A 26,055-nucleotide genomic window follows, 5' to 3' on the forward strand; every position below is an offset into this window, starting at 1 on the left:
AGTTCTTACGGTTCTAGCCATTATAAATCTTACGTAAACATAAGAGCTAAAAACAGACTGGTGTGTGGAGAATGATTATTTGGGCTCAGGTTTTGTCTAAGAAACATAAATTTAATTATAACTCTCAGTAACTATTTAATCCAAGCTGTTTTTCTTCAAATATTTTGTACTGTGTTTAGCCAGAAAACAAAATACAGATGAACTCTTTCTCTTTGTAAGGTGACTGTATTATAAACAAGGCTAAAGTAGCAAGGCTAAACTTTTAGTGCAGATAATAAAATTTGAATAGTACAAGAATACTCTTTAGGTAATATCTATAGAATAAGATCTCTAAATGTTTTTGTATCAGGTGGAAATGCCATCTAAAGTAATATTAACAACATAAATGTATATATGTGCATACATAAATATATAATACACACTTATACGTATGGGGAAGGGAGAGGTGTGTGTGTGTGTAAGGGAATGAAGAGAATGAATGAGAATGGGTACAAATCAAAGCAACCTTTTCTTGGGTTAATTATTTCAACTATAAAGATGTATCTCAACTTCTAAAGAAATTCCTGGTTTGTATTTAAATGCACTTTAAAAAGACCGTTAACACTCAAATTTAGTTGACAGGCTACAATGGGATTCAGAAAAGGACACAGTGAATATAGACTTAGGTGCAAGTTCATGCTGGTGATTTTTCTTTTTTAAAATGTAAGCCACTAATATTTTAAGACAAAAATTTGAACCAAAAATTGCATATTAATATTATACACAAACTGAAACATGTGACTTTTAGCACAGTGTATACATGCTTACATAAACTCAAACACATTTAAAACAATTTCCATTTAACATATGAAAGTTTTGAAATACATAAAAGCATTAATACTTTCTATAAAACTACAGTTAGAACATCAATTTGCTACAAGCATATAAAAACATCAAGTGCTTTCTTGGAGTTTCAAGTTTCCTCTCTAAAACACAATCTTGCTCACATATATAGTCTTTTTCCAATAATCAGTATGAACTTTTTTTTTTCTCAAGAGGTTTATTTTCCAGGTACATTATAAGCTCAAGAAAAAAGACCCAACAATTATGCAATATAATTATGTCATAACAACTTAATTGCACATAATGCTTTAAAGTAGGTTTGGATGAAGTTCTCAAACACTTTGGTATATGATCTTCAGGGACTTTAATTAGAAACAACAGAAATTATAAGTCCCTTCAATCCCCATTTTGCTTTAAAAGGGACAAGTCTTTGGTTAAAGTTCTACATTTTGGGCATTTATTTTTAATTAAGATGGTCCCCAAACCAATAAATGGTACTGATCTATTACAAATTCACAAGACTTCATTTAACCTGCTTCTGATGCAGTGGGAGGTTACAGATACTCATTTACTATAATATGTCATTGGATAGTTTCAATCTTTCATTTATAAGCAGAGAAATCAATAGGTTTATTACTTCTCTGTCAGTTTTCTGTTATAACCTAAACTGTACAGTAATTTGCAGTAACTACAGATACTGTTCCACAGTATATATGACTGATAAGATGTAGAGCATTAAATTTAGAGTTAGCTTATTCTGATAAGTCAATATTAGACTGTTCAGTAACTCTGCATTAACTATAGAAAGACTGTTAGTTAATGCTTATTTAAAAACCCCAAACCATTCCATTTACAAGAGAAATTGTTGCAAATGTATAAAACAGCAGATATACAAGGAGAACACCAAACATACTTTATTAGCACAAAAAAAGCAGCCATAACAAGGCACAGCAAGCAGAAACATACATTAGCAGTCAAAAGGTTAGTGTTGCATACAAATATAGCTTTCCTTTTTTGTAGCCTTGGCAATAGCCATAGGGATGTAAAATAACATTCTGTAGCAGCAGGTAAGGAAACTATGGAGCACTCACCAGTGGTACAGAGCACATTAACGAAAAGACATGAGAGTGGATTCGGCTACTTTAGTGCAAAATGTCTAGGACAGAACTGTAAATTCAGTTCAGTTACTAAGAAGCAAACACTAGAACTTGATATAACTTCCAAAAGCGCTCACTCAAGTAGTAGTACATATTATTCTAAGTGACAAAAAGGTGCTAAGTTATTTACAGATATAATGGTTGTACAGTACCTTTTAAATCTGCAATTTAGGTTTCAGATTTTCCATTAAGAATTAACTGCACTGAAATTCTATAAATTATACTTAAGCAATTCAGTTATGAGAGTTTACAAAAAAGAGATAAATTCTGCCATCCAAATTATTAATTATAGTTCAGCAATAATCTCAACATCAGCAACCATTGTAGTTACTATTATCTGACTTGTTTGGGCGTCTTCTAGTCTCACGTACTTCACGGTTCACAAAATCATCCTGGGCATAGGAACAGATCCAACTTTTATGAAACAACAATTAGACTGCACATCAACTTAAAAAAAAATCACACGCAAGACTACATTGCAGCAGCTATTCCAAACGCCTGTTTTAAGTTAAAGCACTCATTTAAAAAATTAATACCTAGGCCTTTCAATAAAATTCTACTACTAGCTTTGTAAGTCTGAAATTTTAAGAATGCCTATTTAGAAAATCTGGTTTACTTAACAGTACCTTTTGCAGAAGAGAAAAGGCGTCTGATTATAAACTACATCAACACGTAAGTGAACTGCACTATGCCCTTGTGGCCAGAAAATTGCATTTTTTTCTAAAAGGAAGGCAGTCTTTTATTCTTTTTGGACTTCCAAAGCTTGATTTATAGTAACTACAAACATCACGACTTTTGGAAGGTTATAGAAAAACTCTTAGAAAAAATAATTTCAAACATTAGTCACACTGTTGAAATACTCATCCAATATTAATAATTTGTTCTTCAGTAAGAAATAGAATTCTTCATAACAAATGCCCCAGAGTTGCCTCACTCAAATACTACAGCCATTAAAAACCAAACCGTTAGCGAAATAGGCAAAATGTTTTTGTAGTCTTACTGAACACCTGTAGCTCTATCCTCTATTGTTCCAATAGGCACCATGTTTATTTGAATAAGTAACAGCAGGTAGCATCTGACAGATACTAACACTAAGCTTACATACTGTATGAAAAAGCCTAACACTGCTACGTGTGCTTGCTATAGGTGTACTGTCTGATGCACATGAAAGCGGACCTAGTTAACACCCTTTGGGGACCGGAGAGTTTACTTTGCCTTGACTGGTTCTCGTTCCAACCAGCGAACTCTAACTTTTTGTTTATAATGATACTCTTTTAAAAAATCCTGTAACATTGAGGGTAGAGGGAGCCCATCAATTCCATCATACGTAGTGCACCTGCAGATTACCGCGCGACAGATATACTGCAGGCTAAAAGGGAAAGTCCTATTTAGTGATATAGTAAGCAATGGTTCAAAAAACATGCACGAACTGGGATCTTTATAATGTTCTAAAAGTCCCGTTACAGTGGAGGAGTGAAATACACACGGGTCATGGGCATCGAAACTAAAGTTGTGATTCCACTGCTCAATTCGGGCATGCAGGGATCTGTTGTAGCGGCGGAAGCTCACAGAGAAGAGGTAGTCCTCTTGCGCAGAGTCCCTGAGCAAAAACGTGCCTTCAGGTTTCCCTTCGAGAAGGGCTTCTGCTTCATAACGGTCCATCACTCCCCAGTAACAGGGATTCCCTGTAATTTGAAGCAAATCAGGCACGAGGCAGTGTATGTAATCAATCTGTGTGTGGACTTTCCAAGCTCCCTGTCTGCTAACATGGGTATGGCTGTCTCCAGATATCTGACGCTGCTTCTGCCTCCGTGACTGCAAACACAGGGTGGTTGTATCCTCTTCCGAGTCACAATTAGCTTGTGGAATTGCCGAACTGTCCCCACTTATTTCAGTCATTCCAGGAGCTAACTTTGGTCCCAGTTTATATAATGGATTAACCTGTGCAGTAGCTTCAAAGGTATGTATTTGTGCATTGGGAGGGGGATCAACCCCTTCTTCAATACTAAGCCGCCTTCTCTCTCTAAGCCTATCTTCTTCATCTTCTGTAGAAACCAAAGATGGATCAAATGTATCAAAAAATGTTGAATGTGGGCTCACAGGAGCTGTATGCTGTTTAATCAAATGCCATTTTTGGGCTAAATCTGAGCCAGCAGGAAAAGGGCATTTCTCAAGCATTAATTCAGAGAGATGGATTTTTCTTTTATTGGAAAAGAGAGGCTTTGACTGCTTGCTGTAAGTTCTCATGGGAAAACACAAGCCCACAGTATCCTGCAACCTCTGTCTTAGAGAGCGACTTCCTACAGTTCTGCTGGAAACACTGTCCATGTCGTGTACAGAACTTACGCCGTAGCGCCTCTCTCTCCTTTGAAGTCCACTTCGAGTTCTACCAAACTTTTTATCAGCATCCAATGAACTCTGGGTCTTTGTAGAACAGGAATGTTTTTTCTTCCCACCCCATGGAGCATGTCGAGAGTAGGAATCTCTTCGTGCAAGTCTTGTTCCTGGGGTAACACAAGAATCATTATCCTTTTCGATGCTTATTTCAACAATTTGAGGGATTTCTGTGGCACAATTTTGATTTCTCCTTGAAGAATTCTTTGAAGGGCTTAATCCCAGTTGTAAGGCAATATTTTCTCTTAAGGGACTGCTTTGTTGCTGAGGAGTTGAGTCTCCTATGCTGATGTTTTTCTCTTTGACAGACAAACATCTGTTGGAGTTCATGTCCACATTTTCACTACGGCTTCCTCCCTCATGACCGAAGAGATTCTGACACCTGTATTTGAAGTTATTCCACATTTTTCCCACTTTATCCATTGATTATAAAATCTAAAGACAAAACAGCAAAAAGAGAAAAATAAATTAATCAAAGTAGCATGTGAAGGTAGCTAAGGCAGTGCCCACACCCCTTCCCGTCCAGAATTTCAGTGATACTGGCCAAGCGTTCACCTACACTGCCCTGCTGAAGTGATGAGGCCGTGTGTTCTGTTGGGCAGCAGGAAGGCCACCGGGCCTTTTAGGCACTGACCTTGTTCAAGCCAGTCATTACTTCCCAAGTCCTTTCAGGCAGAATATTCTGAACTCAGGTGAAAGAAAATAAACGCTCTCAAACTCTGGTTTCTTTTTCCCGTGCTTCAACCTGTCTCCTTAATTTGAATATTACAAAGGCAAAATATGTTCCATATTGTTGAAACACATTTGTATTCAACTTTTCAAAAGTTGTAACTAGAACATTTGTGTAACACATTAAAATTAGTTCAAAAACCTTTCATTAGTAGCAATCTTCCCAATTTTACTTAACTGGTTCCTTGCAATTCTAAGGTTTACAGTGTGTTCATCACTTGTAAAAAACCCATATCTTCCCTCCCACCCTATAATGTATCAAATTTATCCATGATTTTGAAGAAGCAGTTTGAGTAGAAAAGAAAGAAAAAGAATGTAATATTTAGGAAAGGTGTCTTTTTTCCTTTTTCTTTTTTTTTGAGACGGAGTCTTGCTCTGTTGTTCATGCTGGAGTGCAATGGTGAGATCTTGGCTCACTGCAACCTCCACATCCCAGGTTCAAATGATCCTCCTGCCTCAGCCTCCGAGTAGCTGGGATTACAGGCGTGTACCACCACGCCCGGCTAATTTTTGTATTTTTAGTAGAGACGGGGTTTCACCATGTTGGTCAGGTTGGTTTCAAACTCCTGACCTCAGGTGATCCACTGGCCTCGGCCTCCCAAAGTGCTGGGATTACAGGTGTGAGCCACCATGCCCGGCCAGGAAAGGTGTCTTTAAACTTCCCAATTCTTTAATCCTGGAAGAGTTGGGAAATTGTAATAAAGTAATAGAGAAAGGCTATGATACTGTAGTACTCGCAAAAACAAAAACCAAAAACATACAATTTGGCATCTTTATTCTTGTTCCTTAAAAAAAATCTAAAGCAGTGTATGATACTTTACAAATAAATTCTTTTAAGACTACAGTATCAACAGGCACACTGTCTAGTTCAGTAGCTAAAAGTCAACATTAGAAGAAATGGAAAAACCTAAACTTAAAATTCAATTGGTTTTGTCACATTATGATAGCAGAAAACTTTAGCTGATCTTGCCATAACTTCAACTAATTATTTTTGTCATAAACGCTTATATTTTCAAGAAGTTAACTAGGAATAAGAGAATAACAGAGAATAAACTTTCTTAGAATGAATTATAGGTCTTCCCATTAGTTTCTCACAGAAAAGGCTCTTGGACTAATGGAAACACAACACAGAAAATTAATGTCCATGATATTATAAAATGTACTTTCAGATGATTTAATTCTTTATTAAAAGCACACTGTCAGGCACATAGGAAGTTTGTACAGTAGTTGGTATATATTAGAATAAAATGTATTAGACAGAACTGTTAAATCTCAGTAAAGTCTATTTTAGAACACAGCCTCCTCTGTCTTGCAAAAATCTTTCTCGTAAGCATTTTTTATGAGGTTTACGCCATTTGAACTTCATGTGCCTTGTTATCATTTATTCTTCTTCTTAAGATTTCCGTTCCTTGCCCATAGTCCTGTTAATACAGTCGAATTCCTGCCGTATTCTTGGTGACTCCATTATCTTTGTAGATGTTCTCTTCCAATATCCTAGCCCCTTTCTAGCCTAGTTTCTTCTCATTTATTTTAAAGTTAGTTTTTATTTTTACCTAATTCATATATTTGTAGTTTCAAGGTCAAATGTCACTACAAGACTCTTAACAAAAAACAGCACCACCCACCATGTGGCTACTAGAAAATTTAAAAGTAACATATGTGATTCAGGTTATATTTGTATTGAACATTACTGATGTAGAGCAAGGGCCAGCAAACCAAAGCCTGAAGGCCAAATCTGGTCCGTGGCCTGTTTTTTGAAGGGATCCCAGCTCAGAAAAATTTTTACATTTAAACATACACACACGAAGAACATCTGACAGAGACCACGTGTAGTCTGCAAAGCCTAAAATATTTTCTATCTAGCCCCTTTCAGAAAAAGTTTACTGACCCTAATCCACCTATTTAAGACAAACCACATCACTCTAGACACTAGAAGAGCCATATTCAAGAAGTCCAAGAATTTAACTCTCTTCTCCGTGTTTATAAATTTTGTAGCTATCTAAAGATACTTCTCTGACAAGCAAATTATACCCAAAAAATAACTTTTAAAAAGTGACCTAACCTAAAACCACTCATCTCCTTATATAGTTCTTTATAAGTTGTATGAATTAGTGTGATATGCAGAAAACATTTGTACTTGCCAGGGCACAAAATGCAGTTTCTAACACTGAACCCCCTGGTTCAGTTTCACAGAGCATGAAATTTAGTTATTTCTCTATTCTTATTCTGGAGCATGTTATCAGACTGCATCTTACTCCATGGAGAAAGATAGTTGATTTTTCTTGACATGTGAAATGTGATGTGGGCAGCTTTAATATTAGGAAGGAAAAAATACTGACAGTAATTCACAGACTAGTCGACATAACAATCAGGAAGGCATTTCAACTATCTTGATATTAACAATGTCAGATTCGAAGTTCTTTTGTTTGTTTTGTTAAATTTTTAGAAATGTTTTTAAGATAGAGCTGAAACCCTTTGAGATCTAAATTACAACTCTACTACTTTATGGTTTTATATGAAATTATACAGGGCTAAAAAAAGCGTTAAATTTCAATTGCATTGATTCTAGAATAAAAGTTTATCATCCATTACAATCTCTTACATTTCTACACATGCTTAGCTGTTCTTAAAACTATCCAAAGCAAATTTCTAAAAAGTTATTCTTTCCTCGAAGGAATAATAATTTAAAACTGATTTTATAATGCTTTTGGAAGTTAAATAGCTTTTGTTGAAAAATTATATTTAACTGGATAAGCTACAAATTAGAATTATGGAAAATTAGGTCAAATTCCATCACTACATAAGTTTACATATACAAAAATGAAATAGTACAGTCAATGGTCCTTCTTAATGCCAACTAGTATCTATTACAAAATTTACACAAAACAAAATAATTGAAATAGTTCCCAGGAGTTTATTTCAATGGGACTTAACCCATGCTTTATGAGAAATAAATTAAGTTTAACATGTTTTAAGAATACATTGAGAGAGAACTATTATACTTACCTAATTATGTTATATTGTTAAAATATACAGTTATAACGTAACAGTTATATTCTTAATGCTGAATGCCATAAAGACGAAGAATGTGACAACTCAAATCCTTCCTCTTCTTCAGTCTATCTAGACTTCTTAGCTGTAACACCTTTCCAATAGAAAGTCCTTCAGTTACAGTAACAAAAATTGGGACAGGTAGACTGATTAAAAGTATTTCTGTATCAAATTCAGGCACAAGAGGCAGTTTAGGAGACAAGTTTTGATTGATATTTTGGTGGCATTTCAATAATTTTTAGAAAAAGTTAATACGTTTGACAGTAAAACTGACCCAGAATTTCAGGAATGTGTGGCTGTCATAACTACAGCTTCTTAAAATAATCTAAGAATCCCCTGGCCTTTTAAAAATGATTTATTTTTAATTGTTATTTACACGTCATATTGTGACAGGATCTATTGTTATCTAATTGGATGGCCATTTATCCTTTATACTGTTATTTAATATTAGGTTGAACCATATAAAATTGCTATTTTGTGGGTAAAAAATAAACATATAATTCAACCTTAGAGTTACACTATTACAGTGTACATGATATATTAATACAGTAGACCATGTACACTCAAAAAAAAGGTGCAGTCCTCTAATCTAGTATACCCAGACACTTCCAGTTCCCAGCAGTGAGTTACACTTTTAGTTATGTTAGGTTCCAAACCTGTTCATGCCATTTATATTAGTGTAACTATGTGATTTAATTAAATGTCAACTAACCTAATGAAGTATGGAAGAGTGGGGAGTTTTATAAAGTTGAATGACTCTGAAATACTCAATAAAAGTGAAATACTTCTGCTGCTGAATTAGGTAGAGGCCAAGAAAATAGTTCAAAGAAATGGAAAAAATATTGTAAAGATCTATAAGGATTTTAAGCTAAGAATTCATCTGAAGAGCCTAAATTCTTGTTCTACTTAAAAAAACCCAAACTGGAATCTTACATGATACATTATGGGCATGGCTTCCCCAATACAGACAATATGGATCTATAACTAGTAGACCTCCTCTGAAAGAAAAGGCCTTGGCTCTTTCAGAGGTGTTTGAACCAGAACAACCCCATCTTGAATAGGGGCTGGGAAAAACAAGGCTGAGACCTACTGGGCTGCATTCCTAGGGGGTTAGGCATTCTAAGTCACAGGATGAGACAGGAGGTTGGCACAAGATACAGGTCACAAAGACCCTTGATAAAACACAGATTGTGGTAAAGAAGCCAGTTAAAACCCACCAAAACCAGATGACAACCGAAGTGACCTCTGGTCGTCCTCACTGCTCATTATACATTAATTATAATGCATTAGCATGTTAAAAGACACTCCCACCAGCACCATGACAGCTTATAAATGCCACAGCAATGTCAGGAAGTTACCTTACATGGTCTGAAAAGGGGAGGAACCTTCAGTTCCAGGAATTGCCCACCCCTTTCCCGGAAAACTCATGAATAACCCACCCCTTGTTTAGCATATAATCAAGAAATACCATAAGTATACTCAGTCAAGCAGTCCATGCTGCTGCTCTGCCTATGGAGTAACCATTATTTTATTCCTGTGCTTTCTTAATAAACTTGCTTTCTCTTTTCTGTATTGACTCACCCTGAATTCTTTCTTGCGCAAGGTCCAAGAACCCTCTCTTGGGGTCTGGATCGAACCCCTTTCTGGTAACAGCTTCTTAATCAAAAGACTGGCAAATGAACATAGTTATATTCTTAAAATTAAAATAAACTACTTAAGGTATGTATCCCTTCTATGATTTATTGCTTTATTAGACTTTACAGACAACTGGTTCTGACTGAATCAGATAAGCCTTCCTTAACAATCATAATTAAAATTTATAGTAGTACCAGGATTGAGTAGCAAGTAACAAAGTCCTAAAGATAACAGGGAAACGTGACCTAGTTTCCGGGTTGGGGAGCAAGGAAGACTTTTCTGAGGAGGTGATGTTTCAAAATTTTATCCTGAAGGATAAGAAGAAATGAATCAGGACAATGTACTATAGGCAGAGGGAACAGCATTTGCAAAAGTCCTGAAGCAGAAATGAGCATGACATGAACAATGGCTGAAGTTAACACAACCCAGTGAGTGAAGGGAAGTGTGTCAAGATGAAGTTGGAGAGGTAAGCCTCATAATCCATGATAAGAGAGCAAGGGTGGATGCTGATATGGCACTGAAGACTACTGCAGGAGTCAAGCAAGCACCTGACTAGGATGGTGATAGTAGAGATGGCTATGAGATGTTCAGATATCAAATCTATAGGACTGAAGATCAATTGAAAATGGGAAATGAGGAGAGAGTGGTATTGAAAATGACACTAGGAGTCTTGCTTAGGCAAATGCATGAATAGAGATGCTGTTTCAGAGAGAAAACACAAAATAAAACAGTTTTGTCAGGTAGGGGTTTGAAGACAGTCAACAAATTGAATTTTTAAAATGTTGCTGTTGTGGCTGTCATGGAGATATGTAAGTAAATGATAATTAGTCCATTAGTATACATTCATACAGTGGAGCACTACATAGCAGAAATGATCAACTATAGCTACTTGCATCAATATAAAATGTAACACTCAAAACATAATGCTTAGAGAAAGAAATTATAAGAGATGAATATATCCATTATGAAACAATTTACCTTTTAAACAAGCAAACCCCCAAATATATTGTTTAGGTATACATACATATATAATAAAGATACAAAAGCAAGGGGATGTCAGCAAAGTTAGGATAATGGTTGCCTATTATGGGGAAGGGTAGAGAATTAGAAGAGGCACTCAGAGACTTCTAAAACAGCAGTCCCCAACCTTTTTGGCACCAGGGACTGGTTTCATGGAAGGTTTTAGGATGAAACTGTTCCACCTTATATCATCAGGCATTAGTTAAGATTCTCATAAGGAACACGCAACCTAGATCCCCTGTGCGCAGTTCACAACAGGGCTGAATCCTATGAGCATCTAATGCTGCCGCTGACTAGACAGGAGGTAGAGCTCAGGTGGTAATACTCGCCGAAAAAAAAAAAAAGAACAAAACACTGAACTAAATAGGTTTCTCTAATGTGGTACAGGGCTCAGCAAACAGGTTCTCTAAAAGGCCAGGCAGTAAATGTTTTAGGTTTTGTGGGCCGTACAGTCTCTATGGCAACTACTGAACTCTGCCACTGTAGCCTGAATGCAGCCATAGGCAACATGCAAGTAAATAAGCATAGCTGCATGCCAATATAACCTTATTTATGGTCAGTGATACTTAAATTTCATATAATTTTCTCCTGTCACAAAATATTATTCTTCTGATTTTCATTAACCATTTAAAAACATAAAATCCATTCTTAGTTCATGGTGGGCTATACAAAAACAAGTGGTGGGCCAGATTTTGCCCATACGCCATAGTTTGCCAACCCCTGATGTACTACATAAAACATTTAAGATTATGTTTACCAAATCTAACAGTCATTCTATGGAACAGTTTGAAGATCAATACTCTAAGAAGATTATCTTAAGTGCATTAAGTAAATGGATGATCACTAGAGCATGAAGTTATAAAATAGAAAACTTTCTTAGAAAAATAATATACACACAGAATAATTAAAATACTCCAGAAATATTTTTAAAAATCTAACCCTCACTTGAAGTCCCACCACCTAGAGATAATCACTGTTAATATTCTGGTGAGTATCTTTCCCCATGTTCTCTTTTATGCAAAACCTGTACATAATCTTCTCTTATAATAAAAAAAAAAACACTTGCATGTCTGTGTCTACATTCCTTTTTATTTCTTATAAAGTGTATTTTTTTTAAGTAAACTATGTCAGAGATGGAATCAGACTAGCAAAAGAGAAAAACCTCTGGCAATTACATTTTTTAACAGTAAATCTAAGATTCTTTGAAGTGAGTAATCAAAGAAATAAAACTCTGGAAAAAAGCTGAATCTTGAAAAAAGAGTAATAATCTTGACAGTAATGGCTGTGATGACAATTTACATTATTGGGGGCTAACAATGTACCAGGCTCTGACATAAGCATTTTACTTCTCCCAACAACCCTACGAGTAATAATTATCTCAATTTTATAGATGTAGAAACCGATATATCTGAGAGATTAATAACAACTTGGACTTCAATTTCTTCTATTATTATTTGGTCTATTCAGCTTCTCTACCTCTTTTTGAGTCAATTTTAGAACAGTATATTAATTATTCTAAGACCAAGTACAATAGTGTCATTAAGTTCTTTAAAACTTCAGAGAATACATCATATCCATATTTTGAATTATTGGAGAGCACAAAAAGATGGAATATAACTCAAATTATTATACAAACTCAGCATCACTCCAACATGAAAATTTGACAGAGGTAGCACATGCATACTCAAAAGAAAATTTCTAGCCTATTCTATTTTAATTGTAATGAAACAATACTCTGACCAAAAGAATCTCAAGTATATTCATGGGCCTACCAACAATGTTTCGGTATCTGTACTTTAAATGCCTATCAACTATTAAACCCATGACCCTTGTGTAGGCCTGTATACCGCTCAGAAATGTTCTGGCATTATTGTAACAAATGGTTCTATATTAGTAAGTTCTACTGCTTCTCTGAATACTACTTTTAATTATATGGTCAGTTAAGAATGTATTTTGTAATCAGATGCCTAATTTCAAGGGATGGAGTTTAATAAGTTCTTGTATTTTTCTCTGTACATTAATATAGTGGTCCATTTTTAAAAAGAAGAAAAAAGAAGACACAGAACCAAATTAAGAGTCATGTGTGATATAGTCCCTGCAATCCTACTCTCCAAAAAAGACAATTTTAGGGCTATTTCTTTTTCTAATTAAAAAAAAAGTAAGTATTTAATTTTACATTTCCAGCTCCTAAGTTTTATCCACACAATTCTAACTTCTAGTATCACGTAGGAGGGCACGCCGAGCCTAACAGAAATCTTATTCTTAAGCCCAAATCTCACGTACAGATACTGCCTATGCTTTGCTTAGGGCATTAGAATGAAAAGCGGATAGGCAATAAAATAATCAAACATTTGGGAGGCAGGAGCAGAAAGGATGAATTCCAGCATTACCATTTAAGAATGCTATAACCTTGAATGTCTTTCTTCATATTTCTGAACCTAAATTAGCCCCTTGGTACAATGACGATAATATCTACCTTATGGGTTGGATGTGATGATAGAAATAATATACATAAAATGGCTCATAGGAGATATTCAAAAGACAGAGAGGTTTTAAAAATGTTACCAGTATTATCTAGCATCTTTAGCTTTTCTCTCTTTTAAAAAATACTTCTTTCTTTCGGTTCTTCTGGGTCATGCCACAAATGTCATTTTCCTATGTACAGTATCTGCCAGAGTGAAAGTTCTATCCATGACTCCAACTTCCATATTATATCCTAAGAAACACTATGGACATTTCAATGTTCCTAAGCCATTGACTCTACAGCTCATCTACAAAAACTAAGGATAGCTAATCTGTACAGTACTGGGTAAGGTCCAGGAACACAGTCCTTATTCATTTGGAGGGGCTTCTGATTATTTTTTAGTCTATAAAACACTACCACAATTTAAATTTTGCTCTATAGATACCGTACACTAGAGAAGCCTAAAATCCTAAGAGGTTATGCTTCATTTTCTTATGGGGAAAATATCTTATGTAATATACTAACAAATACACCATTCATCGAAATGTTTCTTATTTGGCCAGCATTATTGGCAGACTGTGGTATAACACAAATAACATAAGCCTTAGATTTAGCAGGACCTAAAATCAAATTCAAGCTCCCACTAGCTGTGTTAGAGACCTAAGTCTCGGCCTTTCCAGGATAACATGACATAAGGTAAAAACAACTAAGTATATAATAGGGCGACAAAAATGATAGCTTCTGATATACAACCAATCCAAAGCATGTTAGTTCATGTTAGTGACAGTAACAAAAAGTAAGGCTGTTTTATGTCTAGGGAGAGATTATTGCTGAGTCAGTTCTGCATTGATATCCCATCTCCAGGGAGACTACTTCTGTTAGGCAAACCAACTTAGTAAAGTAAATAACATTTTACTCAGCATTATAACCACATGTGACTAGTACTGTCAGCACTGCCTCTACTGATCATGCTTACTAGAGCACAGGGCATCAATGCTTCCCACAAATCTCCCTTAATATAAAAGGTGGTTAAATATAAACAAAAATACCAACAAAGTAAAACAACTCTCAGTTGAGGAATTTAGCAGACAGCTTAATCCAGAAAAGAGTCTCTGATTAGGGGAACTACTTAACAGTGAGCTCACTATGATCCTGCTAATAATTTACAAATAATATTCAGTTACCAATGGTAAGTGAGCAAATGGAATCTGCACCATTTCCTTCTCTAGGGAGGTTAATAACCATTTTATAACCCCAGCAGTTTAAATCAAGTATCACAAGAAATATGAAGACTCTAAGGACTAAAATAAATAAAATGATGTTTTGATAATAACAACTTTTTTACTTTTTATCTAAAACTGCTTAGAATACATTTACTAATCTTTAACAAACTTAAAAGATACTACTGTCTCCTATGCCAAATTTTAGCTCTAAAAAAAACTAATGGAAAATAATTTGACAACTTGTAATGAATCCAAGAAAGAAACAAAGAAAGAAACTGATCAGGACAATGCGTGCCCCTTTTTGGATCTACCCTCCCTGACACCATAAGAAAAAGGAAAATTTGTCCGGACACAGTGGCTCATGCTTATAATCCCAACACTTTTGGAGGCTGAGGCAGGAGGATCGCTTGAGCCCAGGAGTTTGAGACCAGCCTGAGCAACAGACAGACCCTGTCTCTACAATAAGATTTTCTAAAATTAGCCAGGCCAAGTGGCATGCATCTGTGGTCCCAGCGACTCATGAGGCTGAGGTGGGAGGATCGCTGGAACCTGGGAGGCTGAGGCTGCAGTGAGCCAAGTTCGTACCACTGCACTCCAGCCTGGGTGACAGAGTGAGACTGTGTCAAAAAAAAAAAAAAGAAAAGAGAAAAGACAATGGAAACATCTTAAAATTAGTCTTTAGCAGGATATTTGAGAAGGGTATCGGGAGAAGTAAAGGCAAATAAGGATAACTTTTAATCACGTAAGAAAACAAATGTAGAGAAGCATGTTGAACAAAATCATCAACTAGAAACTCCAAGTAATACAGCTTAGTTTTGGTTTTACCAATTAGCATGTAACATACAAATTTAGTTTTTAGAAATAGGACAATCAAGAAATCTTTAGTTTATTAACAACTAAAATTAAACCTAACCTATCAAAAGCTCAGAATCTGAAAAGATTTTTTAAATATTCATTTTAACATTTGCTGAGTACCACATGTGGACAATATGACGATAAAGTTCAAGCTCTCAGATGTAAATATTTAAAGCTCTTTCTCTATGCCTATTTACTCTAAATTGACCTTCAATTTAAGCAAACTTTATTTGCTAGACACCAAGGGCATAGCAGTTTAGAAACTGCAAATTAGAAGGGTTGGGGATGTGGTTATAGAGGAGTACTACGTGTAAGTACAATGACCACAGGAAGAGAAGAACAAAGAAACCTTAAAAAGTGTAACAGCCCAGGGCCACAGACTACATGGACACATTATGCAAGACATAAAAAAGGGAACACATGGAGATATAAAACAGATTTAAAAGAGACTAGCCGTGCATAGTGGCTCATGCCTGTAATCTCAGCACTTTGGGAGGCCAAGGCAGACAGACTGCTTGAGCCCAGGAGTTTGAGACCAGCCTGGGCAACAAGGCAAAACCCTGCCTCTATATACAAAAGTTAGCCAGGTATGGTGGTGTGCGCCTGTGGTTCCAGTTACTCTGGAGGCTGAGGTGGGAGGATCACTTGAGCTCAGGAGGTAAAGGCTGCAGTGAGCTGTAACTGCACTATCACACTCCAGCCTGACCAACAGAGCAAAATCCTGTCTCAAAAAAAAGTAAGAGACCACTATGAACAACTGTAAGCAAATAAATTTAAAAACTAAGAAGAAATGACTAGATTTTTAGAAAAACATAAATTACCAAAACTGACTCAAGAAGAAATTAAAAATCAGTAGCCGTTAAAGACTTTGAATCAGTAATTAAAATCTTTGCTCAAGAAAAACACCAGCCCATGCAAACTGTTCTTCTAGGCAGAAGAAACAAATCTGTCTAGCAACCTTGATGTGTAATCACTGATGGCCAGAACAAGAGATCAAAAGAGATGCAACAGCCAGCTCAATAAGGCAAAAAAAAAAAAAAAAAAAGAAATAAAGTCATGCAAATTGGAAAAGAGAAAATAAAACTCCATTTTCTGATGATGTGATTGTCTACATAGCAAACCCTAAGTAATCTTAAAAAAGAAAGAAAAGTAAACTAAGTGAGTTTAGCAGGGTCACAGGATACAAGATCAACACACAAAAATCAATTACATAACTATATACCGTACTAACAACAAACATGTAGAAACCAAAATTAAAAGAGATGTAACAAAAATATATAACCTTAAAGGAGACAGGCTGATGGGATCTTTTTTTTTTTTTTGAGATGGAGTCTCTGTCGCCCAGGCTGGAGTGCAGTGGTGCAATCTCGGCTCACTGCAACCTCTACCTCTCAGGTTCACACCATTCTCCTGCCTCAGCCTCCCGAGTAGCTGGGACTACAGGTGTCCGCCACCACGCCTGGCTAATCTTTTGTATTTTTAGTAGAGACGGGTTTTCACCATGTTAGCCAGGATGGTCTCAATCTCCTGACCTTGTAATCCACCCACCTCGGCCTCCCAAAGTGCTGGGATTACAGGCGTGAGCCACCCGGCCCTGATGGAATATTTCTATACTCCAAAGGAGAAGATTCAAATGGCAGGAGAGAAAACAGGCTAGATATTCTAGAGTTACCACTGCCTTTGTACTTACTCTGGGGAGTGGTGAACAATAAGAATGTGAGTCTATAGTCTACTTCACAACCATATCAGGCCTATCCCTCTTCTCCATCTCCACTGCCCCCTAACAGGTTCAGTCTTCATCATTTGCATGGATGAATCAGATGCCTAAACAGTCTACCTTTCTCCACCCTCACTCCCTTCTGGAGCATCCTTCATAATATTGATCCCAGGATTTCAAGCATCAAAGAAAAAAAAAAAACTCAAAGGGCTCCGTGTCTGGCTACCTCCTCCACCCTTTAAAAACTGGGAAGAAAAAGTACAGCAAAACAACAGTTAACGGTATTATAATTTAGGAATATTGAGATAATATAGTTGGAATTATGCCATCTGGAGAATGAAGGTGATCAAATGTTTGTTTTTACATATACAGAGACCCTTTCTTTAAAAATGGGAATTCTGACTGGCCGCTCTTCAATCCTTCTAAAGACCAAGACAAAGAAACTCTCAGGAAAAAATTAAATTTCAAATAGTTAAAAAGGTAAATAAACAATCGAAAGAGATTTGTGCAGAGTCTTTCATGGGAAATGTTAAAGAGGATAAACAACCCTCTGTCTCTAGCCAGCCCAGGTAGTCCTTCCTCTACAAGCAACTCAATTAGCTAACCTCAAAGATCTGTGATTTTTCTTTTAATATTAGAATTTTTAAAATAAGCACAGCATTCCACAAATGGAATCCAGTTATTTAAGGTCTAACATAGCACAACAGTTACAACTAATTCTGATCATACTCCTCTCCAATTAAATAAAAGAAAAACCCTAATGTATAATACTGAGTTATTTAAATAGTCTCATACTCCATAGCTAGACATGTTTTTGATCAGGTACAATTTTATGTTCAATTTAAACAATGTAAATGTAGTGTCAGCTACAAAAATATGTAATCGAAGAAATGCTATTCTTCCAACACAAACTTTCCCTTTCCTGTCTCCCCCTAAAAGAACTTCTACACAGTTTAAGGTATAGTCATTTCCCATAAACATGGCTTAAAATTGAGACTTCTTTTGCAGATAAAGAAAAGCAGGTTTAAACAGTCTCAAAGATGAACTGGTAGTTTAAAGCAGAATTCTCAATATTCTTTGATAAGGATGTAGTGCTACATTAATATCCCCAAAATTCTTAAGACATTCTCTGAAATCTGAAATGAATTAAGACTTACTATTAAACAGTTTGCATCATAATTGTTTGAAGCATAGTGGGTAAAAATCCTTTGTTATTGCTTGCAGGTCAATCCTGGAAATCCACTTAAATGGGATAATTCTACATCTTGTTACACAGATTTTCTAATTTTCACAATAAAATATAAAACTTTCCAGGGGCAATACTTAGATCTAGTATGAATGAACCATTCCACAACTATTTCCCAAGCACTAAATAGAAACCACAAATAGACATAAAATAAAATTGGGTCAAAAATCTCGATTACGGCCGGGCGCGGTGGCTCACGCATGTGAGCCCTGCACTTTGGGAGGCCGAGGTGGGCGGATCACCGGAGGTCAGGAGTTTGAAACCAGCCTGGCTAACATGGTAAAACTCCGTTTCTACTAAAAATACAAAAAATTAGCGGGCATGGGGGCATGCGCCTGTAATCCCAGCTACTCAGGAGGCTGAGGCAGGAGAATCACTTGAACCTGGGAGGCAGAGGTTGCAGTGAGCCAACATAGTGCCATTGCACTCCAGCTTGGGCAACAAGAGCAAAACTCCATCTCAAGAAAAAAAAAAAAAAGTCTTGATTATTATTTTGAAAGAACTAGTTTGGAAATATCTCACCACCCACACTGATTTTCTATGTTCTAACTGTAATCAAATTACTTCACCACAAAGATATATATGTGGTTTGTATTATTTTGGCTCCCTACACAAATACTTTACCAGAATTACAACTTAATGTTATGCTCTCAACTTCTTAAGAGTTTATCAAATAAGTGGTCTTATATTATTCCACGTTCTATAAAAATGGTATCAAAGGGCTGGGTGTGGTGGCTCATGTCTGTAATCCCAGAACTTTGGGAGGCCAAGGCAGGCGGATCACTTGAGGTCAAGAGTTCACAATCTGCCTGACCAACACGGTGAAACCCCAACTCTACTGAAAATACAAAAATTAGCCAGGTGTGGTGGTACATGCCTGTAATCCCAGCTACTAGGGAGGCTGAGGGAGGAGAATCGCTTGAACCCAGGAGGGGGAGGTTGCAGTGAGCTGAGATTGCGCCACTGCACTCTAGCCTGGTGGACAGAGTGAGATGCCTTCTCAAAAAAAAAAGAAAAAAAAAGTATAAAAGACATCATCCCTGATATAAAGACCCACACAAAAAAATTCTTCTTTGACTTTACTGCCAAGGTTTCTCTTTAAAAAACTGATATGCTTCCTTTATGTAGAAAATGAGAAAAATATAACTCATTGTGTGTCTCCTTTTTTCCTATTACCAACAGAAAATACAAATGGAAGGCCTTTGTTTAAATTTCAGATATATTTGGAGATGCCCCCCAGTCCCTTGTATGACGCTTAATCAATTATCATTATACTAAATGTTCAAGTATACATCTGTTTGCCAGAGGCATGTGAACCATCATGAGTAGGGGTTGGGTAAAATGAGGCTGAGACCTACTGGGCTGTATTCCTAAATGGTTAAGGCATTCTAAGTCACAGGATGAGATAGGAGGTCAGCACAAAATACAGGTCATAATGACCTTGCTGAGAAAACAGGCTGCATGTCAGAAGCCAACCAAAACCCACCAAAACCAAGAAGGCCACAAGAGTGATCTCTGGTCATCCTCACTGTTACACTCCCACCAGTGCCATGACAGGTTACAAATGCCATGGCAATGTTAGGAAGTTACCCCATATGGTCTAAAAAGGGAGGCATGAATAATCCACCCCTTGTTTAGCATATCATTAAGAAATAACCATAAAAATGGGCAACCAGCAGCTCACGGGGCCGCTCTATGGAATAGCCATTCTTTTATTCCTTTAACTTATTAATAAACTTGCTTTCACTTTACTCTATGGACTCACCCTGAATTCTTTCTTGCGCAAGATTCAAGAACTTTCTCTTGGGGGTCTGGATCGGGACCCCTTTCCTGTAACATGTTGAATATAATACATATATGCAGTGGAAGGAGGGAGGAAGTAGATGAAAAACTCATAAAAAGTTAACAGTCAAGTTTTCTGAAACTAAAAAACTATACTTTGGGGCCTAAAATTGAGTAATCTCAAATGTTCCCATAAGATGAATGGGTAAGAATTTCAACGGATTGTAAAAACATAAACCTTCCATTAAAAAAAGTAGTAAACAGGCCAGGCGTGGAACCTCATGCCTGTAATCCCAGCACTTTGGGAGGCCAAGGTGGGCGGGTCACAAGGTCAGGAGTTCTAGACTAGCCTGGCCATCATGGTGAAATCCCGTCTCTACTAAAAATACAAAAATTAGCCAGGTATAGTGGTATGTGCCTGTAATGTGAGCTACTCGGGAGGCTGAGGCAGAAGGATCGCTTAAACCTGGGAGGCAGAGGATGCAGTGAGCCGAGATCGCACCATTGCACTCCAGCCTGGGCGACAGAGCGAGACTCTGTCTCAAAAAAAAAGAAGTAGTAAACATAAAAAAACTTATGACTTCTCAAATAAGAGATGGGAAGGTGTACTTAAGCAAAATGCTGACGCAATAAACCAAAAGGCAATGATCAAAAGACTAAATGACATAAAATTTAAGATTTCTGTATATCAAAAAATGTCATAAACAAAGGTAAATGATAAGCTGAATAAAACATTTTCAACATATGACATATGGAAACGACATGATACATGACAATGTTGTCATATGTTGAAAATTAATATATATATTTTATAAGAAAAAGATATGCCAGACACAGTGGTGTGCGTCTACAGACCAGCTACTAAGAAGGTGGGGGTGGGGGTGGGGGTATGGAGAGGATGCTTGCTTGAGCCCAGGACCTCAAAGTCCAGCCTAGGCAACAAAGCAAGACCTGTCTCTATTTAAAAAAGAAAACAAGACAAAGAAAATGGTAAAACACAACAACTCAATTAAAAAACAGCAAAGGATATCTCTAGAATAATCACAAATCAGATGTATACTTGGCCAATAAAGGTCATTCTTGGAATTTGTCAAAGACATCCAAATTAAAATGTGATACAAATTTATCACTTATCAACCTGGCAAAGTTTGTTTTTATTTCTTTTACATTTTAATGGTACTATCTAGCATGGGTATTGAGAAAGTAGCATTGTCACACACTAATGTGAGAACATAGATCCACATGACGTTTCAAAAAGGAAATTGTATATTATGTACTAAAGCTTGCAAACTATGCACATCCTTCTATCTAAGGCTTCCCAATTAGAAATTTATTCCAAGAACATAATCAGATAAGGATGGAGATCTATATGCAGGAAATATTCATCATAGCATTAGTTATATTAGGAAAAAATTGGCAATAATCATATTGCTCAGTGAATAGAAGAATGGTTAAATAAATTCTGGTGCCTTTACATGCTGAAATAATAGACATAAAAAACCATGTTTCTGGGGCATTTAATATTCTGGTAATGTTCATGATATTAAATAAAAATGGTTATAAAATAGTACAACTAAACAGACCTCAACACACATATATATCACAAACATTTTTTTTAAAATACAGTTAGGAAATACCACTGTGGTTATCTCTGGATAGTTTCTATTTATTGTAATTTCATTTTTTTCTTTGTTATACTTTCCAAAATATTAGATTCAATATTTTTAAAATGTTATTTAAAAAGGAAGTAGATCTTGGGGCCAGGTGCAGTGGCTCACGCCTGTAATCCCAACACTTTGGGATTTGTAAAAATACAAAAATTAGCCCAGCATGGTGGCGCATGCCTGTAATCCCAGCTACTCGGACACTGAGGTAAAAGAATCACTTGAACCTGGGAGGCGGAGGTTGCAGCGAGCTGAGATCGCACCACTGCACTCCAGCCTGAGTGGTAGAGCGAGACTCCGTTTCAAATAAATAAAAGAAAAAGGAAGTCGATCTTGAAAAAGATCAATCTAATTTCATATTATAAACTCAAAGATATATGCAAAATGTAGAAGAAATGAATGATGAAATATTTTAAAAACTTTTTAAAGATGAAGCAACGGTGAGGAAGGAAAGAGACACAAATAAATGGTGGGTTACAGGGGCAGAGAACACAATCAATGGAGAAAGGAATCGCAAATACAGGTCTCCACTCAAGCCAGCGTGACTTTCTCAAACAGTATTAGGAATTAGTGGTAAGTAATATCACTAATGAATTTCAACTTATTTATGAGTCTCTTCTGGTTGCAAGGTTCTGACATACTCAAATGTAGGTGTGTATGGCTGAGGAAGGATCCTGATTAATAGGCACGGATTTGATAAGCAAAACAGGTCAGAAGTCCAAGAACAAAATCAGTGACACAAGTGGGTCTGGGCCTCAAGGATACTGGGACTGAGAAGGGTCTGGTTCCAGAGCTGCCCTAGGAAGCAGCAAGAGGAGCAGTAGGCAGTGGCAGATCCTCATTCTAGAACCCTGGTTCTTACTGGGACCCAGCAACTCCCTGGGTATCAGCTTTAGATATGTGATTTGCCTCCAGCCACCAGCTGGTATCTCTGCTTCTAGACTCTGTATTCTTCTTCTTCCTCATAGGTGCCACTTTCTCATACCTTTTGCTAATTCTTGATCTATCACAGGCCCCTCCTATCTCTCTCTTGATTTTTCAAATTCTGCTTCCAATACTTAACTGCCAATCTCTATTTCTTTTTGTGAGTTTTATGATACACATCATGTGTATCCTTACAGTAACCAGTACTCCACCTTGTCTATCTGGAGTACATCCAGACAGAAAATTAAAAGCAAAAGCTGTATTTCTTTAACCAAATATAGCCAATTGTAAGGCCTGTCAGAACCTGATTGGTTAAGCTCATTCCCATGTGGAGACAACTTTCTGTGCTTCCACCTGGTTGGGCAGTGGCCGACCAATCACTAGTGACTTTAATTTGGATACCCATGCCAGTCCAATCACCTATGGCCAGGTAAGGTAAGGTCATTCACGATTGAAAGCACAGCTACCTTAGTTTACTCCCTCAGTGAATGTTCTCCTTAGACATGATTGTAGGAATAGCAGGCACTGAAATTACTCAGTGACAAAATGTAATAACAAAAGGTCTTATCCAGTATTTCATAACTCATGTTCCCTAGAATTCTAGTATACCACATGATATTAACAAGTATTCTACAAATAAAGGCTTCCGTTTGAATACGTTAATACTTTAGTTCTCTGAGAGAGGAGATCCTCCTGGGCATTATTTCCTAAACTGGTCACAGCTGCGTTTTTCAATATTATAAAGTAGAGCAGAATAAATATCTTATAGTATATTGATACAATGGAATAGTATATGCACAACGGATTAGAGAAATAAAAACATACACACGAATACTGACATGTATACATATGTGTGTAGACATGTGTACAAAAGAGGCAAAACTAAACTATACCATTTAGGGATGCATATATAGATGGTAAAAGTTTAAAGAGAAAGAAAAAATGATGTTCACAAAAGTAAGAATATGGTTACTTCTGGGGGATGCGATGGGGTGGGGACAGATGGAGTATGACTGGGAAAGGGCACACAGCAGGCTTCTGGTTCACTGGCAATATTCTATTTCTTAATCTGGGTAGCAAATATGCTTTATAATTACTCATTAAACTGTACCTTTATAATGTATTCATTCTTTTATATATGGTTTACATTTTACTACAGAAAAGGAGAATAACCAAAAAGCAGCATACGCAAGACAGACAACAAAGAAAGCAGAAAGCAGTACTGTACTTGTACTTGGAGGCACTCGCAAAGTGCTACTAACAACCACCTCAGGTATCCTTCAGTGAAACTCCAATAATAGTTCACCCCTACACAAGACTATTATTTCTCTAATTATATTACCTTTCGAACTATCATTCCTGTAAGATATTACATCTTATGACAATTTACAATCCAATAACAATGGATATAGTTTTCTGCCAAGTTTTTTTTCTCTTTGACTCCATATGGTTATGTATGTTTTGCTATTAACAAAAAGAGCCATTCTGAGAGAGAAAGCCACAAATAAAATTTGGCACAGTCGACCCAATTAAATATTCTACCAAAGAAAAACATGAAGCATCCACTTTCTACTGGTACATTACTTCAAATGGTGTAAAAATTAAACGTGTTAAATAGTTCAATAATTTACAATATTTAAGAATATAATGCTCCTTGATATGACATTATTCAGCCACAATGTTTATTCCAAGATGTTCCTTAAAGAATCTGAGTTCTTATCCTGGTTCTGCATCTTACTTACTGCTAGCAAAATGCAGCTTACTAGCTTTCTTATTTGACTGTATGGGAAAAAACTTCAGTTTCCTGGATGTGATTGATGAACTTCATCTATTTAACCATCCTAGTTCCTTCAAGTGAAATGATGCTAATTGGAAAAAAATTTTATTTGACTTAAAGATTTTTTAACACATACATAGAAGCTATGAGAACATATGTTCCTACCTTTACAGTTATAAACAAATATTCTCTAGGACCAATTTTCACCTCCTCAAATACAACTGGATGTGTATGGGAAACACACTTGAGTCCACACATTCAACACACACTCTTCAGTCCACTAACAGCCTAAAAGTCTGTCCCAATCTGGCTATTCTCCATCGGACCTCAAATTAACTATATCCAAAATTAACAATATGTCTCCCCAGGTTTGTACTTGAAATGTTATTTACCAGGATTGTACCTGATTTCTTGGGAAAATCTTAGAGTATCTTACTCTTCCTCCACTTAATACCACCATATTTAATGTTACCTAGTTCAATAGTTTCTTTTTTCAAGATGTCCCTCCAGTGTACCTTTTCTGTCTACTTTCACTGCCAGTAACTTTGTCCAGATTTTTGTCTCATTCCTAGATTTCTACAACACCTTAGTCTCTCTCCTGTCTTCCTGGACTCATAATACTGCCAGATTCTGTTTCTTTTAGGAACATTCAACAGTTAGAGCATCTTGCGCCTCGCATTCACTCATTACCACCCATAATCAGGCCCTGCTTTATCCAAACTAATTTCTCCTTACTCTGAAATACCTCCCTTAGTTGGCCCTCTACCATTCAATTCTAATTTTAACATCTACATCAAGTTCAAATGTCTCCCTGTTGATTTCTCTAAAAGGGTTTATAGTTAACACCACAATTTGTTCTCACCTTTTCAGATCATTTCAAGCATATCAATTTTATCTCTACAACTGTAAGATTCTAAAGATAAAAAATGGTCTTATATTGCTTCTTAAAACCCAAAGCACATAGGAGAGGGATGGAAATTTACATCCCAATTTTTTTTTTTTTTTTAGAAAAGACAGAAAGGTATCAGAGCCAAGGTACTATCTTCTATTCTGCTGCTTTGATCTTGGCTCAGGTAACTGATTACATCAACAGCTGGTGTGTGAGTTGGCCAGTAAAGCATGACTCACCATTCTGCCAAACAATCAGCTTCAATGGGAAAGCGTCTGTGAAATTCTGTTTAAACCACTGATATGTATTCTATGCAAATGCATGAATTATTTGAAAGCTTGATCAGATAATTTTAGTAGAAGAATCTGATTGCTAATTTGGGCTATATGCCCACTAGAATACAGACCCTAAATCAGAATTTTCTAGGCATCAGGCAAATTATTAGCAACCAAGCATCCAAAAATAATTATTGTCACCAAACTAATAATAATCAGTTATCAGATTGCTATCTGATAATAAAAGTCACCCAGTAGGAATGGAGTTAATTTTTCTTACTTTACCCATTAATAATCTTTTTCTCTTCAATACCAGAAGAATTTTATAAAAGCAAAACCATCAAGCTACAGCTATAACATTTCTTCTCATTGTCCAGTCATGATAAAATCTCCATAGTTCAAAAGAATAGAAATTCACAGATTGTACTGTC

At 36.4% G+C, this 26,055-nt stretch overlaps 1 protein-coding gene across 2 annotated transcripts in view; it reads right to left on the minus strand.

Annotated features, from left to right (window-relative positions):
* Positions 1 to 208: 208 nt before the first annotated feature.
* The window catches only part of SOCS5 (suppressor of cytokine signaling 5), a 64,134-nt gene continuing 38,287 nt past the window's right edge, over positions 209 to 26,055 (minus strand). For both annotated transcript variants that reach the window (XM_016948481.3, XM_016948480.3), the window contains exon 2: positions 209 to 4,808. In XM_016948481.3, the coding sequence (XP_016803970.1) occupies positions 3,186 to 4,796 (1,611 nt within the window). In that variant the 5' untranslated portion in view covers positions 4,797 to 4,808 and the 3' untranslated portion in view covers positions 209 to 3,185. The remainder of the gene's footprint in view (positions 4,809 to 26,055) is intronic.

The sequence above is a fragment of the Pan troglodytes genome, chromosome 12, assembly GCF_028858775.2.
Source record: "Pan troglodytes isolate AG18354 chromosome 12, NHGRI_mPanTro3-v2.0_pri, whole genome shotgun sequence".
Taxonomy (NCBI): Eukaryota; Metazoa; Chordata; class Mammalia; order Primates; family Hominidae; genus Pan; species Pan troglodytes.